The sequence below is a fragment of the Macrotis lagotis genome, chromosome X (assembly GCF_037893015.1).
Source record: "Macrotis lagotis isolate mMagLag1 chromosome X, bilby.v1.9.chrom.fasta, whole genome shotgun sequence".
Lineage (NCBI taxonomy): Eukaryota > Metazoa > Chordata > Mammalia > Peramelemorphia > Peramelidae > Macrotis > Macrotis lagotis.
Window position 1 is genome coordinate 538,279,548 of NC_133666.1, and position 18,674 is coordinate 538,298,221.

An 18,674-nucleotide genomic window follows, 5' to 3' on the forward strand; every position below is an offset into this window, starting at 1 on the left:
ACATCCTAATAAAACAAGATAATTTCATCAGGAAAAAAACAGTGTTGATGATGATGATGCTTGTCCTTTGTTCTAGAAGAAGACTCTGACATGGGGAGGTGATGCTATGACAAGCTTGGGAACTGGATTTGAGTGAGGGGCACTGGGCTAAGTCATCAACCTTTCTCCTCTGGAGCAATCTGGGTCAGTGGCCAGATTTGAAAGAGGATGACCGGAGATGGCCCTGGACATGAGGCAATCAGAGTTAAATGACTTGTCCAAGGTCACACAGCTAGTAAGAGTCAAGTGTCTGAGGTCAGATTTGAACTTAGGTCCTCCTGACTACAGGACTGGTACTCTAGCCACCACATTTTATATACACATTTTAGTCAATGAAAAAAGAGAAAAGTAAAAGATGTAATTCTATGTCTGTGGAATAAGAACATAAATTGCTTGAATGGAATATAGGGGTATAAAGTGGAAAAATATGAAGGTCAGAGACAGGAAGACCAGTGACAGACTGAAGTTCTTTTTAATGCATGCTTTGGCATTTCTATATCATATTTAACACAGTTGGGGATTACTAAAGATTTCTGAGTAGAGTAATATGATACTTTTTATCTTGTCAATGTCCTAAAGTTCCCAGCAATTAGCACACACTTCTAAGTATGGTCTATCCCTGTTGAATTATATAGCAGGGCGATCATCTCCATTTTTGAACAGTAATCTACATTTACAGAAGTCTGTAATTATATTAGCACTGCTCTGTTTTACATGATAATTTTGTGTCATCTGGAGCTTGCAAGTCAAAGAAACCTATAGATATTTTTCATACAAGGAATCTCCACACATGGTACTTTATCATATCTAACATACCAAATATATCTCATATGCAATACTCCATTTTCCAATTCCTTTTCTTGGAATTAATTGTCTGAAATAAATGGAATAGACAGCTTCCTCATCTTAGAAATCATCCTTTTCCAGCCACCCTCATCTTCCTTTGTCTTCTAATTCATTCATTCGAATTTACCCTCTTTTTATATTGTATTAATGTACATTTTTTTTTGTCTTGATAGAATGTGAGCTCCTTGGGAGCACAGACTATGTCATTTTTGTTTTTTGCATCCCTGAAGACAAAAAGCACAATACCTAGATTAGAGTAGACACTTAATAATTTTTTATTGTTTGATAGCTTTCCTATCTTGGACTCATGCATTGATTTTTATAAATCCAACTATGTATTGTGTTATTATATTTAATCCATTGATATAGATTTAGTGAGAATTTTTTTCAATGCCAATTTCACTGTCCATTTTCTGTAACTATCTTGTTGAACTTAATGTAATTTAAAAATATAATCATAGTTTCAAAACTTCATCTCAATCAGTAGTATAACTTTCAGCATCAGGACCCATAAGGGAGCCTCAGGACACTCATTGGGAACCCTCTTTCACGTTAGCATCAGTTCATTTATTAATTACTGAAAATTGGGTGTGATCATTGGAACATTTTCAAATACACCAAAAATCTGGTATTCAGAGTATTAGACTTATTTTTATCTGAAAGACCTGAATTGAAATCCAGTCATAAACACTTTCTAGTTTTACCACCCTGGACAAGTTATTTAACCTCAATCAGCCACAATTTCCTTGTTCAAAAATATTCATAGCAGCTCTGTTTGTGGTGGCAAAGAATTGGAAATTGAGTGAATGTTCATCAATTGGGGAATGGCTGAGCACATTGTGGTATATGTATGTTATGGAACACTCTTGTGTTCCCATCCCCAGGAGGGATGGGAATTCAGAATAACCTGGAAGGATTTGCATGAACTGATGCTGAGAGAGATGAACAGAACTAGAGAAAACATTGTACAGCAATATCGGGGTGATGATCAGCCTTGATGGATTTGCTTATTCCATCAGTGCAACAGTCAGGGACAATTTTGGGCTACCTGCAATGGAGAATACCATCTGTATCCAGAGAAAGCATTGTGGAGTTTGAACAAAGGCCAAAGACTTTACCTTCAATTTAGGGGGGAAAAACTGTTACCTTATTATGTAATTTTGCTATCTCTTATTCTTTATTTTTCTTCCTTAAGGATATGCTTTCTCTCTCATCACATTCAACTTAGATCAATGTATGTCATAGTAACAATATATAGACTAACATAATGATTTCTGGGGGTGGGGTCTGGGGAGGCAAGCAAGAATAGGGCAAAAATTGTAAAACTCACAATAAATAACATCTTTCTTTAAAAAAAATTAAAAAACATAAATAGATAAAAATAAATAAATTTTGTCTACTTCGTCCACAAGAATACCATAAGAAACCTTTAATTGGAAATGCCTAAAAATCCTTTATTAATTGTCCATTTTTTCTCCAAAAAGATTTTATTCAGTTTTATTACATATTTGATTCTGGTTATAATATTTTGCCTTTTGGAGTATCATATTCCAAATCTTTATATTCTTTAATGTGGAAGCTACCAAATCTTGTGAAATCCTGACCATAGCTCCATGATATTTGTTTCTTTGTTTCTTTTTATCTGCCTGTAGTAATTTCTCCTTGATTTTATTCTTACATTATACTCTCCTGGATCAATTTTTTTGATCAGTTGTTTTTCAAAGGGAAAATTGCATATTTTCTTTCATTTTATTCTACCTTTTTATATTATTTTATTGTATCTTGAGGCCTCATAGTCATTTAGTTTCCCCCTTGTTCAATTCTAATTTTTAAGGAATTAATTCCTTCATTTAGTTTTTGAATTTCCTTTTCCATTTGTCCAATTCTGTTTTTTTGGAAGTTATTTTCCTCAGCAAATCTTTGTCTATCTTTTCTCATGCTATTGACTATTTTCTTTTTTAAAATAGTATTTTCTTTTTTTCCCCAATTATACGTAAATATAATTGTTAACATTGATTTTTTACAAATTAGGAGCTCTAAAAATTTTCTCCCTCCTTTTCCTCCCCCTAAACTGTAAGTAATTTCAAATAGGTTATATATGTGCACTCATGTAAAACATATTTCTATATTACTCATATGTGAAAAGAAACATAACAAAGGGAGGCAGAGCCAAGATGGTGAAATTAAATGCAGGAATTTCTATGATCTCTCCCCCAAACTACTCTGTATACTTTTAGATATGATTCTAACCAAATTCTAGAATGACAGAACCCACAAAAAGACTGAGTGAAAAAATTTCCATCCCAACAGAACTTGGAAGATCCCAGGGAAGGGTTTGCTGCACTGGGTTAGAAAGGGCCTGCAGCACATCACAGGCACACCTGAGTGAACCAGCTAAAGACATCCAGGAACAGACCTTAGGTAACTGGGTCTGTTACAGTGGTGGTAGTTTCTCGACCTCTCAGAGGAAGGACTGCCAAGGACAGTTGGGAAGGTCAGCAGGAAAACTTTGTTACACCAGAGTGATAGTGGAGCCCAGTCCAGCACAAAGCCTCAGTGGTAGATCCAACCCTAGTGGACCAGGAACAGTCTCAGGAGTCACCCAGCAGATGCTTCCAGAGTGCTCAACCCACAGTTGGTAAGGGAATAGGAGGAGATTGCAGAGGTCACTATGCTGTTCCTGAGGCAGGACTCTGTTGCTTTACCCATACTCAGATCCAGGTTGTAGTCTGGGGCCCTAGTCACAGGAGGAGGAGCAGAAGCACACCAGCACTCACTATCTGCAGTAGAGCAGGGATCCTCCTCATGGCTCCAGGAAAGAGGGGAGTGCTTGTGGTCAACCATAGACTAGAGCACAGGCCAGAAAAGCGGTCAGAGCCTCTCATAAGAAGTTGGAGGAATTGAGAACTTACAGGTCCCTGGGGCGAGGGGAGGTATCCTTGGAAATAGTTGCAAAAACCCTCAAACATTTGAGAGTAGTTTCCTCCCTGGAAGCAGAGCCCCACCTTAACAAAGAGTTAAAATCAATTTATAGGCTAGAGAAATGAGCAAACACTAGAAGAAAAAAATGACTGTATACAATTACTCTGATCCTAAGGAGGATCAAAATTCCCATTCAGAAGATAACAAAATCAAAGCTTCTGCATTCAAAGCCTCCAAGAAAACTATGCATTTGTCTCAGGCAATGAAAGAGCTCAAAAAGATTTTGAAAATCAGATAAGAGAGGTAGAGGAAAAACTGGGAAGAGAAATGAAAGTGATATAAGAAAAGTTTGTAGCTTGGTGAAGGAGATATAAAATAATAACTGAAGAAAATAACATCTGGCATTCTATCTATTGAATCACCTACCTGCCCTTGTGTTTAAAAACCAATTTGGGTCAAAGGGAAAAAGTAGTCCAAAAACACAATGGGGAAAAGAATGCCTTAAAAAAGCAGAAATGGCCAAATGGAAAAGGAAATACAAAAACTCTCTGAATAGAATGATTCCTTAAAATGTAGACTGGAGCTAAGGGGAGCTGACAACTTTGTGAGAAATCAAAAAACAATAAAAATGAAACTAAAAGATGGGAAAAGCTAGAATAAAATGTGAAATATCTCATTGGATAAACAACTGACCTAAAAACAGATCTAGAAGAGATAATTTAAAATTTATTAGGCAACCTGAAAGATATGACCAGAAAAAGAACCTAGATGTTATTTTTAAAGAAATTCTCCAGGAAAACTGCCCTGATATCCTAGAAGCAGAGAGTAAAATAGAAATTGAAAGAATTCACCAATCATGTCCTAAAAGAGATCCCAAAATGAAAACTTTCAGGAAGATTATAGCCTAATTTCAAAACTACTGAGTTAAAGAGAAAATATTACAAGCAGCCAAAAAGAAACAATTTAAATGTTGTGAAGCTACAATCAGGATAACAGAGATTTAACAGCTTCTATAAAAAGAGATCATAGGACCTGGAATATGACATTCAAGAAGGCAAAATAACTTGGATTACAAACAAGAATCAACCACCCAGCAAAATTGAATATATTCTTTCAGTGGAAAAGATGGACATTGAAAGAAATAGGGGATGTTCAAACTTTCCTGATAAAACGACAAGAGATGAACAGAAAGTTTGATATTCAAATGCATGACTCTGGGTGAAGCATAAAGAGAATGGGGAAGGGCAAATTATGAGCAATTTCATGAGCTTGAACTGCTTGTATTCCTGCATGGGAAGATGATACTGATAACTCGTTGATTAGAGCAATTAAAAGGAGAATATATAGACAAGGTATAGGAGGAAATTGAATTTGAAGGGATAATATATTTTTAAAATGGAGTTTAGGGGGAAGGAAAGAATATACTGAGAGAAAGGAAAAGAAGAGGGTAAATTTTTTTCATATAAAAGAGTCAAGAAAAAGCTTTCACTAAGGAGTGGAAGAGGGGAAGGTGAGGGGGAACTAGTGAACCTTATTCTTTTCTAAATTGACTCAGAAAGAGAATAACACATACACTCAATAGGGCATGGAAATCTGGTTTATCCTAGGGGAAAATAGGAGAGGAAAGGGATGAGCGAAAGTGGAAGGAAAAAGGGGGTTGTAGGTGATAGAAAGGAGGGATTATCATAGCAGATGGTAGTCATATGCAACACACTTTTGAGAAGGAATAGGGTAAAAGGAGAAAGATAATTGAATAAATGGGGGTGGGGGTATAGGATTGAGAGAAATCCAGCTAGCAATGGCAGTTATGGGGAATAAAATATTGAAGCAAGTTTCTCTGATAAAGACCTCATTTCTCAAACATAGGGAGCTGATTCAAATTTATATAAAAAAAAGAGCCATTCCTCAATTGATGAATGATCAAGTGATATGAGCAGTTTTCAGATGAGGTTATCTATTTAAATATTTTAAATGAGGCAATCTATTTAAATATTTTTTTTAAAAAATGTCCTGGGCAGCTAGGTGATGCTAGGTGACCACCAGTCCTGGAGTCAGGGGGATCTGAATTCAAATGTGACTTCAGACACTTAATAATTGCCTAGATGTGTGAACTTGGACAAGTCACTTAACCCCATTGCCTTAAAGAAATGAAGTTTTAAAAAATAATTTTAAAACATATCCTGCCTCACTATTGATAGGAGAAATGTGGGCTCTATCAATTCTGGTTAGGAATAACAGCCAGGATATTGGATTGGATAATAGGCAGAAGGAGCAAATGGCAAATATTTTAAGGGATGTAGGGAAATTGCGACATTGATGTATTGTTGAGAAAATGATTCAATAGTTCTGTAGATGATTTGGAACTTTTTCCAAGGGCTATAAAAATCATGCCTACCCTTTGGCAGTGCCACTGGTAAGGCCATATTCTAGATGAGATAAAATACAGGAAGAAAAGAATCTATATGTAAAGAATAGTTATATCTCTTTTCTGGCGGGCGGGGGGGGGGGACTGGAAATGGAGAGTATGCCCAGCAGTTGGGGAATGGATGAATAAACGGTGGTATGTGATTGAGATGAAATACTATTCTGTTATGGGAAATTATGAATAGGATGATCTCAGTAAAAAACAAAAACCTTAGGTGATGAGAAAATGCAACAGGAAATATACCATATACAAAGTAACAGCAATATTGCAGAATGATCAGCTGTGAATGACCTACCTTTTCTCAGCAATGCTGTGACCCAAGAGAACTCTGAAGGACTTGTGATAAAGGATTCTATTGATGCCAAAGACAGAGCTGATGATTTCCCCCCTAATTTCTCTTCTACTTCTCTAATTTGCTTTTTAAAATTCTTTTTAAACTCTTTCAGAAATTCTTTTTGGACATGAGACCAAATTACATGTCCTCCTCTAAGTTTATTCCTTGATTGTACCTATCACCAGAGTGACTTCCTATAGTCAAGCTCTTTTTTGTTTTTTGCTCATCTTTTTTCTGCCTCCTTTGTGACTTGATACTTTTATGTGACAGTTGGGCTCCAGTTCTGCATTATCCCAAACTTTTTGTGTTGGGCTCTCTGGGTTTTACTGTGACTTTCACTAAGCTTCAGGATATAGTTACTTGCTTTCTCTGGAGGGCAAACTTCCCATCTGACTTGTACTGGGGGGTGAAGTCTCTCTGTTGGCCTCCCCTGGATGTGGGGTTTGGCACCAGGGATGGAACCTTTGAAAGAGTAAAGATGCCTAGCTGGTGGATTCCCAGACTCAGAGCACTGCCACAAGCTTTGAGAATGGGCATTACTATTGCTCTTTGACTTTGTTCCTCTCCTATCCCAGTGAGACAATCATTTCCTCCTGGGCTGGTAAATTGTTTCCCTAAACCTAGACCAATTCTGCTGGTTTTTTTTTTTTTTTATTGTTTGTAGGATAATCTGGGAAAACTTCGGGGGAATCTTGCCTCACTTTGCTATCATGGCACATGGAAGTTAGCATGCAACACTTGATTTTTGCATTACTGATATCAAAATAAACTACATCTATAGCTTCCCTTTTATCAAATAGCTCAATAATCCTATATAAAAAGAAATAGATGATTTTTGTTTTGCTTTTTAGTAATCATTACTTCCTTTTCAAGTACTTATCAAAACATATAATTGAGAGCATCATTTCAAATGGTCCAAGAAATCTAAAAAAAAGTTAATAAGAATGATTTAAAAGTTCAAATAAGATTATCTTTGGTAAGTTAAGAATCTGGGTATTTAGAATATTATTGTAATATATGTAATTTACTTTCATTTAATGAAGTTGTTGATCTATCTATCTATTATCAGAATGCATACACTCAGGAATGATAGACTTTTAGTTAGAATAGACTACAAAGACCAACTAGTTCAATCTCATTTTTAAAGACAAGGATACTGAAGTCCAGGAAAGATTGGGAGAGAATTTATAGGACTTATTCTCTAACTCTTGTTTCCAAAAATACAAATGAGTTCAATATTCCTAGTCATTCAACAACAATGACCATAGAACAATGACAAAAAATCTTACTTTTAACATTTCGATTCCTCTAACATACAGCTTTCCCCTGTCATTCCTTTATTTTGCTTCACTGTTAAACTTTAAGAAAGAATTGTCTACTTTTGCTTCTTCCACTTATTGAAGTTTGAACTCCATCCTTAATGCTCTGTTGAAACTACTTTCATCAAGGTTACACATGACCATTTTTTTCAATCTAGTAAACTTAAAAAAAAATCTAAGAATCCTTCCTCTTACCAGTTCTTGTTATCTGACACTAGTGACTAGCCCCCATTGGATATATATATATATATATATATATATATATATATATATATATATATATATATATATTTCCCATTTTAGCCTCTTATTTTTGCTTTAACTTAGTTCTCTTCCTACCTGACAGGTACTTCTTGGTTCATCACCATTCTCACAATTTCCAATTTTGTTTCTCCTAAGATTGTTCTTAGCCTACTTATTTCTCTTTTTGTAATTTCTTCTTTGGCAAACTTTTCCAATGACTTCATTATCCTCTCTATGCAAATAACTGTCAAGTCCACAAGTCCATTGATGATCTTATCTTCAGTCAATTAATCAGGAAATGTTTATAAAAAACTTACTTTTATATTATATATATTATATTATATTGTATTGTATTGTATTGTATTATATTATATTATATTATATTATATTATATTATATTATATTATATTATATTATATTATATTATATTATATTATATTATATTATATTAAATTTGCTTTGCTTAGCTAGGTCCCAGGAACAAAAAAGACAAATGAAAATAGTTCCTTCCTGCTGGGAGAGGAGTTTACAACATTAGGTAGAATATTTAACAATAAACAATAAAGTATTGAGTTTATTTTTTATTGCTTTTGTTTTTCCTTTTGCAAGACAATGGGGTTAAATGATTTTCCCTAGATCACACAGCTAGGCAATTATTAAGTGTCTGAGGCCATATTTGAACTTATATCCTCCTGACTCCATGGCCAGTGCTCTATCCACTGGACCACCTAGTTGCCACTTTATTAGAGCTTTAAGATTTTATAAAGTTCTGTATGGGTCATCTAATTTGATCCCCACCATAATCCTGGGAGGAAGATATTATGATGATTATCATTATTCCAGTTTTGCAGTTGAGAAATCTGAGCTTCGGGCATATGGTTAGTAATTATATGAAGAGAGAATTGAAGGACTCTTCTTGATTACAGGTGCAGCATTCTATTTACTGCATATTTTTGCCACCTGTTTCCCATGAAATCTCCTGACTCTGCCACTCACCACCTATATGGAATTAGATAATTATGTCCCTTTGATCTTCAGTTCATATATTTATAACGTAAAGGGATTGGACCTAGATGATGTCCAAGATTATTTCTTACCCTAAATTTTATGATTTTTTTATGATACTGCTGGAATATTGAATCAATCATCTTTATCCCAAAACTTTCCCTCTTCCTAATTTTCCTATTTCTGTTAATGACATTTCCATTGGATTATTCATTATCATCATTACTCAAAATCAACATTTTGGTTTTTTTAAACAAATTTTTATTTATTAGTTTTCACATTGGCTAAATTTCCTCCTATATGCTCTCTCACAGAAAGCCATCCCACATGATAAATATTTTTTAAAAAGATATCAGTATAACAAAAAAATATATGATATTGGTCATATAACACAGATCCCCCCCAGCTCTATTGAAAAAGTGTTGAAGGGTATCTTGTCATATCTCCTTTATGGAATCATGTATGTTCCTTGTAATTTTCATTTCATTTTCTATTGTTCAGTCATTTTTCTTTTCATTTACATCATTCTTCATATTTTTAATTTTTTATAGCACAGTATGTTCCATTACATTCATATATCACACTTTATCTATTTCTTAAATGATAGGCACCTGCTTTGTTTTCACTTCTTTGCTACTATCAAAATACTGATAAATTTTTAGGTGTATTTGGAAACCTTTTTTTTGCATTAATGATGTATATGTCTGATAGTAAGATAAACCTTTTAATTATTTTCATATTGAAATTGCTTTTCAGAATAGTTGTAGTAATTTATACCTCTACCAACAATGCATTAATATGCATGGATTCATTTTAAAGTCCTCTTTCATCTCTTCGCTCTATCATTTTAATGTCTTTAAATTCTACCTTAATGATATCTCTCATATCCATTTCCTTTTCCCCATTCACATGGTCATTTGTTCTGACCATGCCACTCCTTTTTCAACAACCTTCAGAGGTTTGATATTGCTTCAAAGATAATAAAAAAGGAGTGGCAAACTTGACTATATTTAAGACCCTTTATAGTATAGGTTAGCCTAACTTTCCTGCCTTTTGTTTCTCCCATTCATGCAAGTTTTGTTCCAAATATATTATATCACTGATTGTTTTTTCTCCTGATGTCATCCTGTACTTTCCCACATGAGGTAAATTGTATGTTTATGCCTGAAACATACTCTCTACTGATTTTTGAAATCTTCATTTTTTAAAAATTTCTCCTTTCAGACTTCTCTGCTCTCCCAACTGTTAGAAGAGATATTTTTACTCCTTATATTGGCTTAGATAGTTCCAATCTTCCCTTTACAATATCACATACCTTGTATCATACTTATTTTATATGTGTGTGAGTATATATGTATACATAATATTATATATATATATATATATATAATGGGTGTATATACATATATATATATATGGCAGGTGGACATATACACATATACATGTCTATAAGTCTTCTCTGTCTCTCTGTCTCTCTGTCTCTCTGTCTCTCTGTCTCTGTCTCTCTCTCTCTCTCTCTCTCTCTATATATATATATATATAAAAACACATATATACATTTACTTATCTACATTGACACACACATATGCCATTTTTCATTCATTTGAGGGCAGCTAGATGGCTCAGTGGATAGAGCACTGATCTTAGAGTCAGGAGGACAGGAGAGTGAATTCAGTCTCAGACACTTATTACCTGTGACCTTGGGCAAGTCACTTCTGATTGCCTCTCTCCAGAGCCAGTTGTCCTGATTCATATTTAGTCACTGGACCCAGATAGCTCTGTAGGAGAAAGTGAGCCTGGTGACCTAGCAAAGCACTCCCATAATCAAATCCAATTCACATGCTTGTCATGACATCACCTCCCTGATATCATGATCTTCTTCGAAAATGAAAGACAAAAACATTTCTGTGATTCCTGTTGGAGTTTTCTTAGCATGGATTGATTTGCTATTTCCTTCTCCAGCTCATTTTACATTAAAGAAACTGTGGCAACTAGGGTCGAGTGACTTATCCAGGGTCTTATAGAAAGTGATTGTCTGAGTTTGGATTTGAACTCAGGTCTGCCTGATGCCAGACCCAATGCACCATCCAGCTACTAGAGATCTCTTTTTGTCTGTTTCTTTGACTCTGTCTCTGTACGTACACACACACACACACACACACACACACACACACACATAAAATCTAACAGGATATATCTCTGCCTCTGTCTTTTTATCTATCTATCATCTATCTATCTATCTATCTATCTATCTATCTATCTATCTATCTATCTATCCTATCTGTCTATCATCTATCATCTGTCTAAGTGGCAGCTACACAGCATAGCAGATAGAACACTGGGCCTGGAGTCGAGAGGGCTTGAATTCAAATCCAGCCTCAGATGCTTGACACTTTCTAGCATTGTGACCTTGGACAAATCACTTAACCCTGATTACCTTACCTCCAGGGTCATTTCCAGTCATCCTGATTTATATCTGGCTACTGGACCCAGATGATTCTGGGGGAGTGAATCTGGTGAATTAACACAGCAGCCCCTTCATTCAAATCCAATTCACATGCTTGTCAGAGCATCTCCTCCCTCCTGTCAATTCTTCTTAGAGAACAAACATCATTTATCTATCATCCATCCATCCATCTATCTGTTTCTATCTTTCTACCCTGTTCTCAATGACTAACAGAGATTGAAAATTTTTGCGATTAACATTTTTGAGAGATCGAATTGAAATAGTATAAAGCAAACTATTTGAGTATAATGTGGAATCAGACCCTTCAGTAGCAGCAAAGCAGTTCAGTCACAGATTATTTTGTCTGATCTCTCTTTTCTTCAGAGTCACCCACTTCTATGTATTATTATAATTGAAAATGCTATAATAAATTATTTTTCTTTTTGTTTTTACTACAGCTTGGTCCCTGGAGTGGCTTTGGTACATTGATAAGCTTGCCCAAACCTAAGTTGGGTTCAAATTTGTATTCTCTTATCATGGAAGAGGACTGTGTACTTCTTAAAATCGATGCAAAGGAGTATGCCAAGATTAAAGCGGTATAGTGGGCATATTCTCTAGTGTAAAATATTTACATATAATAGAGGAAATATAATTGTAAAATAAATTTCATAATTATATTAGATATATAAAAAGACAATGCAATATATCATATAATATATGTATCTATGTATCTATTTATAAATTTATTATATATTTTTCTATTTAGTTACATACAATTGTTTATAATTTAATGTAGTATATGTAATATGGTATGATAATGAATAAATTATGCAATATAATACATTACCTTGGATTCTAGTATTAAAATATGATATATAGCATCTTATACAAATATAAAACTCATAAATGTAATATTTCTATTTATTTATAAATGCTTATAATATATTGCATATTATATAATACAATGTTTAACTGGATTATGGTGTAACATATAATATTATCTTATATGATATAAATTATAATATGTTACATATGATGATGTATAGCATGCAAGAGATTATAATATATAAATGCATAAATACACAAAATATTTATGTAATTTATATTTATATGCATATATACATGAACACACAGAGAGCTATGTGTGTATGAATATTTTGTGCTTAGATTTATACTTCTATATATTCATGTCTATCATCTATCTATCATCTATCTATCTATCTATCTATCTATCTATCTATCTATCTATCTATCTATCTATCTATCTATCTATCATGACCTGGCTGTATTTAGTGTTTTAGTTAGACCTATTCTAGTCATATCTAAGTAGGACTCACTTTCATTTTGTACCAATTTATTAAATTAACTATCTCTGTGCTTAAAGCAGCAGGATTTAATGAGAATTATTACTGCAAATAGTTAGAGGTTGTTCATAGTACATTCATTTGAGACTTTAGGTCTTCAGATTCGTATTGCAATCATTAGAGTTAATCATTAAGAATTAAAGTTTAGGATTTAAAAGCAGTAGGGATTTCTAATTCATTTCCCAGAAAGTGACAGTGTTAGTGACATCCTTCAAAGTAAAAAAAAAAAAAGTCCTGTGGATTGTGTCACTGCATTAACAATTGAAAGCACACAAGTAAATTCAGGTTCCCACTTCCATTCATTTACAAGAGTCTGAATGTTACCAGGTTTTTTCTAAACTTGATTCTCATCTTTGAGGATCTTTCTGTATTCTTATACACAGTCTAGTCAGGGGAAAATCAGAAAATTAGTGGAAAGTTGCCTTTCAACAATGTATGACCATCAATACTCTATCATGCTAATTATTTTCCTGCTACTCCCAAAACTTCCCAGAAGTTTTAAAATACTGACACCTGTAACAGATGGTAAAATTCATGATCCTGTCTCCTCTATCTCATGAACTTCTTGGTGTACAGGGTATAGAGGGTATAGCCCAATTCATCAGCTAATATTGCCTTCTGGAATATGAAAAGTGAATTGGAATAAGGAAGAAATTGCTGTGAAGTTTAAGTGAACTCTAGGAGGTAAAATGTCTTAGAAATTACCTTCCTCCCTTCCCTACTGACTTCATGAGATAGTTGCACTGATAATATTTACTGTTATTTTATATGTGAGTTTACATTTATTATGGGACAATTATAATAATAATCTGCTTATAATAATGCCTTCTTCATAATAACCCAAAGGAGTTGAGAGTGCAAATGTTACCTCTTTTTTACAGAAGGAAATGAAGATTCGATTACAGTAATTGAATTAATCATAGTGCCATGGCTATTGAAAACACAACTTGAACCCTCATCTTCTGGCCATAAATTGATTGTTCTTTCTACTTCATTACATGGTCTCTCCATTAAAAGATTTAAGAAGGAAAATTAAATATTTATTAATTTACTGAGAATTGTACTAAGCTAATACAAATGATATTTCATTTAATTCTTAAAATAACCCTCTAGGATGGGTAGTATTATTCCCCATTTTCACTTAGAAAAGCTGAGACAGACAGAGATAAAGTGACTTAAGCAGTATCTGAGTTAATAAATCTTTCAAGCTGAATTTGAACCCAGGTCTTTCTAACTCCAGACCCAATATACTATCAGATGAGATACTGTAAAGCACTTGCCAGTACATGTCATCGAGTAACTTTATATATATATATATATATATATATATATATATATATATATATATATATATATATATGTGTGTGTATATATCCTTACTCCCATTCTTTCCATTATCCATTATGCCATATAGTTATTCACAAAGCAATGATCCTATTTCTTATGAACACTGAAGAACTGCAATTTTTGAAACTTCTTCATTCCTCTCTTTACTCTTATTGACTGGTTTATTTGCTGGTAATAACCTATCTTCATGGTATAACCTGAGTTGCTTACTCATCTCATTGTCTTAAGGTTCTTCTCACTCCACTCAATCAATTCACAAGCATCTGTTAAGGTCCAGGCACATTTTATATCATATTTATTGTATTTTTGTTATATTTATTATTTATATCATAATCTCCTATCCCACAACGTACTTCCAAAATATATTTGAAAAAAGGCATATCGCTTAGTTGTTTATATTTGCAAATACTGTCTCCTAACTTCAAGATTTCAGAAGTCTATGGCCATCATAAGTTCTTTAATATCTTAAAGGAGAGATCATTTCTTTTTTCCTATTCATTCATCCCCTATAACATGGGTTTCCTGTCCAATTAAAATTTCTTGAATACTTAATAAATGAGTAGAACCAGAGAGTTAAGTCAATAGAAGATGATACTACTACTTAGGAGGCAAAAATATTTACCTGAAGAATTGACAAATTTTTGTGTCAGAGGAACAGAAGCATTGTATGAATTGGTCACTGGAATTATTAATCCTGAGGCTGAAATCTGCTTCTCAGGAAAATTGTTTTGATTTTCAGAGTGGCAGGTATTTCAAAGTATTGTTGTTTCATTTTGAGTCTGAGAAGACTAAAATTTAAATTTGATCTGATGGGGGGTAATGTGATTATTATAAATAAACAATGAAAACTTCTATAAAATATGCCATATAAAAGGCTTTGTAGAAAAGTGAGAAAAGAAAGAAACAAAATTTAATAAGCATGCCTATGATTATAATTCTTAAATGATAGCAAGATTTTCACCTCTCTATGTTCATAAATATGATGCTTCTTCAATGAATATTATTCATTAAGCATGTGCTTGATTATACTGAATTCTAAGCAGGCAAAGACTACATTTATCCCCTATGCCAGTCTCTGTGTTTGTGCTGCTTTCTTCTTGCCTCTTTTCTTCCTGATACATACATACATACATATATATATATATATATATATATATATATATGTATGTATATATAGTTTACCTTTTGATGAGTATTCTGAACATTCACTCTTTTTTTTTTCAGGAGCAAGCTAAAAAGGAAAAACTTACAAGGGAGCAGTTAATCCATAAGTGTCCCTATTATCGAAATTGGCCTAAACTTTCTATAAATGAATTAACTGTCCACATTAAGTGGAGGCACTATCCTCCTGGACATGGTAAGTTCCATCCTTTAATTTGTTCATTATCATTTCAAGATATTATCAATGCAAGGAATAAGTCAAATAAAAATTAAAAAAATGTGGTACATATTTGAAGAAATCTCAAAATTATTTATTTCCTGGAATAAGTTTCCATTAATCCAGGGCATTTCAGTGTGGATGACAACTAACAAATATGTGTTAAATAAATCAGTAATTTAAATACCATTTTTAATTCAGAAATTCTTATTGGTCATTTTACCACAATACCAATTAAAAACATCTACTAAGCATCTATTATGTGGCATTATAATAGATACTAGGGATAAATGATTTAAAAAAAACCAATATTTCCCATCCTCAAAATTCTTTTGATCTTTGTGTAAAAATGAAATAATATGTATATAAATGAGTAAATGCATAGTAAATCCAGGTTAAAGAGCCATTTAAAATTTTGGGCTGTGTAAAAGGGGAATTAGGGATGGCATCTGAGGGGGAACAGGCACTTGAGCTGACAATTGAAATGAAGGAAGGAGTCTAAGAAGATCATGAAGAAATGCATTTTAGATAAGAGGTGAGCCCATTGTAAATATATAAAGATGAGAGATGTAGTGTACTTTTGGATAGGAAAAAGGAGAAGAAATCTGGATAATAATATGATGTTAATTCATGTCTTGTTAAAGCAATTTGATTTTTACAGTTTTGCAAATTTATATGAGAATCCTGTAGAAGTAGGCAGTGTAAATGTAATTATTTTGTCAGTATCTCCCATAACACACAAAAGGACCTGGCATATATTGTGATGGGGAGGGGGACGATGTTTAACTGTTCTGGCTTTGTCCCTACTCAGAAAATAACAGAATTTCATTGTCTAAACCAACCTAGCATTTTGTGATTAGCTGGCTTTGAATGTACACTTTTTATAAAACAGACAAAAAAAAAGGAAAGGAAAAGTTCATTTATTTAATTTAAATTAATTTGCTCATCCATTTATTTAGTCATTTATTACTCTATCTCTTTATATATTCTCAGATAATCTAAGAACTTCATTATCTAACAGCATCCAGTGTTTTGTGATCAACTTCCCTTGGGTGTACACTCTTCACAAAACAAAACAAAACAAATAAACAACAATCAAAAAAAGGAAAGCAAAGTAAGGGAAGTTTTACTTATAGGTCAGGAAAAACAGACATTTTTATGTTTGAACCCATAGAAATACCCATCAGTTTACATTCCTTCACTAGAGATTGACTTTTCAAGTTGAAGAATTTTCCTTGAGGCCATGTTCATCCTTAGTGAAGGCATTTAATAAAACCATGCTAAAAAATACTGGAGCAAGGGCACATCCTTATTTCACTTCATTGGTGACTGGGAAATCTCGAGAACATTGTCCACTATCCAGAACCCGATCATACATGCTGTCATGGAATTGATGTACCATAGAAATAAACTTCTTAGAGTAACCAAATTTTGACATAATTTTCCATAAACCCTCTCAGCTGACAGCATCAAAAAACCTTGGTCAGGAGCAGCTAGGTGGCACAATGGATAGAGCACTGGCCCTGGAGTCAGGAGGACCTGAATTCAAATTTGCCCTCAGACACTTAATAATTGCCTAGCTGTGTGATCTTGGGCAAGTCACTTAATCCCATTGCCTTAAATAATTTTTTTAAAAAGGCCTTGATCAGATCTACAAATGTTGTTTACTGACTTCTGTTCTATTCCTGGTATTTTTCCTGGAGTCATCAGGCAGCAAACACTGTATTGAATATTCCTCTACCCTTTCCAAAGCCACACTGGCTCTGAGGGTGATGACCATCTTCCAGGTGAAGGATCAGCCTATTTTAGAAGGACTCTGGCAAGAATCTTCCCAGCAATGACTAAAAGAAAAATACCCCTGTGATTGTCACAAGACAATTTATTCACTTTATCTTTATAGAGTTGAAGGCTGGAGACATCTTTGAATTCTTGGGGGATAACCTCCTCACTACATATAACCTAGAAAATTTCAGTCAATTTTTGGCTGAGCAATGCCCCATCCCCCCAGATCTCAGCTACAATAGAATCAACACCAAATGCTTTGTCACTTAAAAGGAGCCTAATGACATTCAATACCCCTCCTTCAGTTGGTACTTCAGTTAGGGACTGATTGACTTCAACTTGAGGTAAACGGTCAATGGATTTGGCATTGACTGATGATGGTCTCTTAAGAATACATTGTAAGTGTTCAGCCCATCTCTGTAGGATCTTGTCTGTATTATTAATCAATGTGAATCATCAGCACTGAGTAGTTGAGATGCACCACAGGTCTTTGGCTTATAAATAACCTTGAGGGCATCATAAAAGCATTTTGGTTTGTTACTGTCTGCATAAAATTGAATTTCATCTGCCTTCTTACTGAGCCAAGAGTCCTGCATCTCTCTAAGATTCATTTGGAATTTACTTTTTATGGAATTAAATTCTGCTTTCTTAGAAATGGATAAACTATATCTACTGGTAAACCCCGTGGAGTTCTCTTTTTTTCACATATCAGCTTCTGTATTTCCCCATCATTTTCATCAAACCAATTTTGGTGTTTGTAAGTGTTTTGGCCCAGATGAGCAAATGCAGTGCTGTACACCAGATTTCTGAAAGCTGCCCAATCCCTTTTTTTGTGGAAGGAGTGTTGGTGCATGATCTTCTGTTTTCAGATTGTTACTTGATGCAGTCTCTGAAACTGAGATGCCACAAAGTATGGATTGATTTTCTGCTTGTACTCATTTTGGTCTAACAATTAACACTTAGAAAACCCAGGTGCTCCATCAGCCAGTTCCACACCATCCAAATGTGGAACTATTGATTACAGCAAATGCAGAAGTTTTGAGGACTAATCAAGTTCACTTACCTTGGCAGTGTTCTTTCCAAGGAGGTACATATTGACAATGAGGTTGACACTCGCATTACCAGAGCTAGCTCAGTATTTGGGAGGCTCTGAAAGAAAGTGTGGGAGAGAAAAGGTATTAGACTGACTACCAAACTGAAGGTCTACAAAGCCCTTGTGCTGAC

General features: G+C 34.0%; 1 protein-coding gene across 1 annotated transcript in view; it reads left to right on the plus strand.

The window, feature by feature from the left end:
- The window catches only part of CNBD1 (cyclic nucleotide binding domain containing 1), a 568,311-nt gene that overhangs the window by 348,181 nt on the left and 201,456 nt on the right, over positions 1-18,674 (plus strand). Inside the window, exons 4-5 of the mRNA XM_074206508.1 lie at positions 12,038-12,175; positions 15,515-15,647. Coding sequence (XP_074062609.1) covers positions 12,038-12,175; positions 15,515-15,647 — 271 coding nt within the window. The remainder of the gene's footprint in view (positions 1-12,037; positions 12,176-15,514; positions 15,648-18,674) is intronic.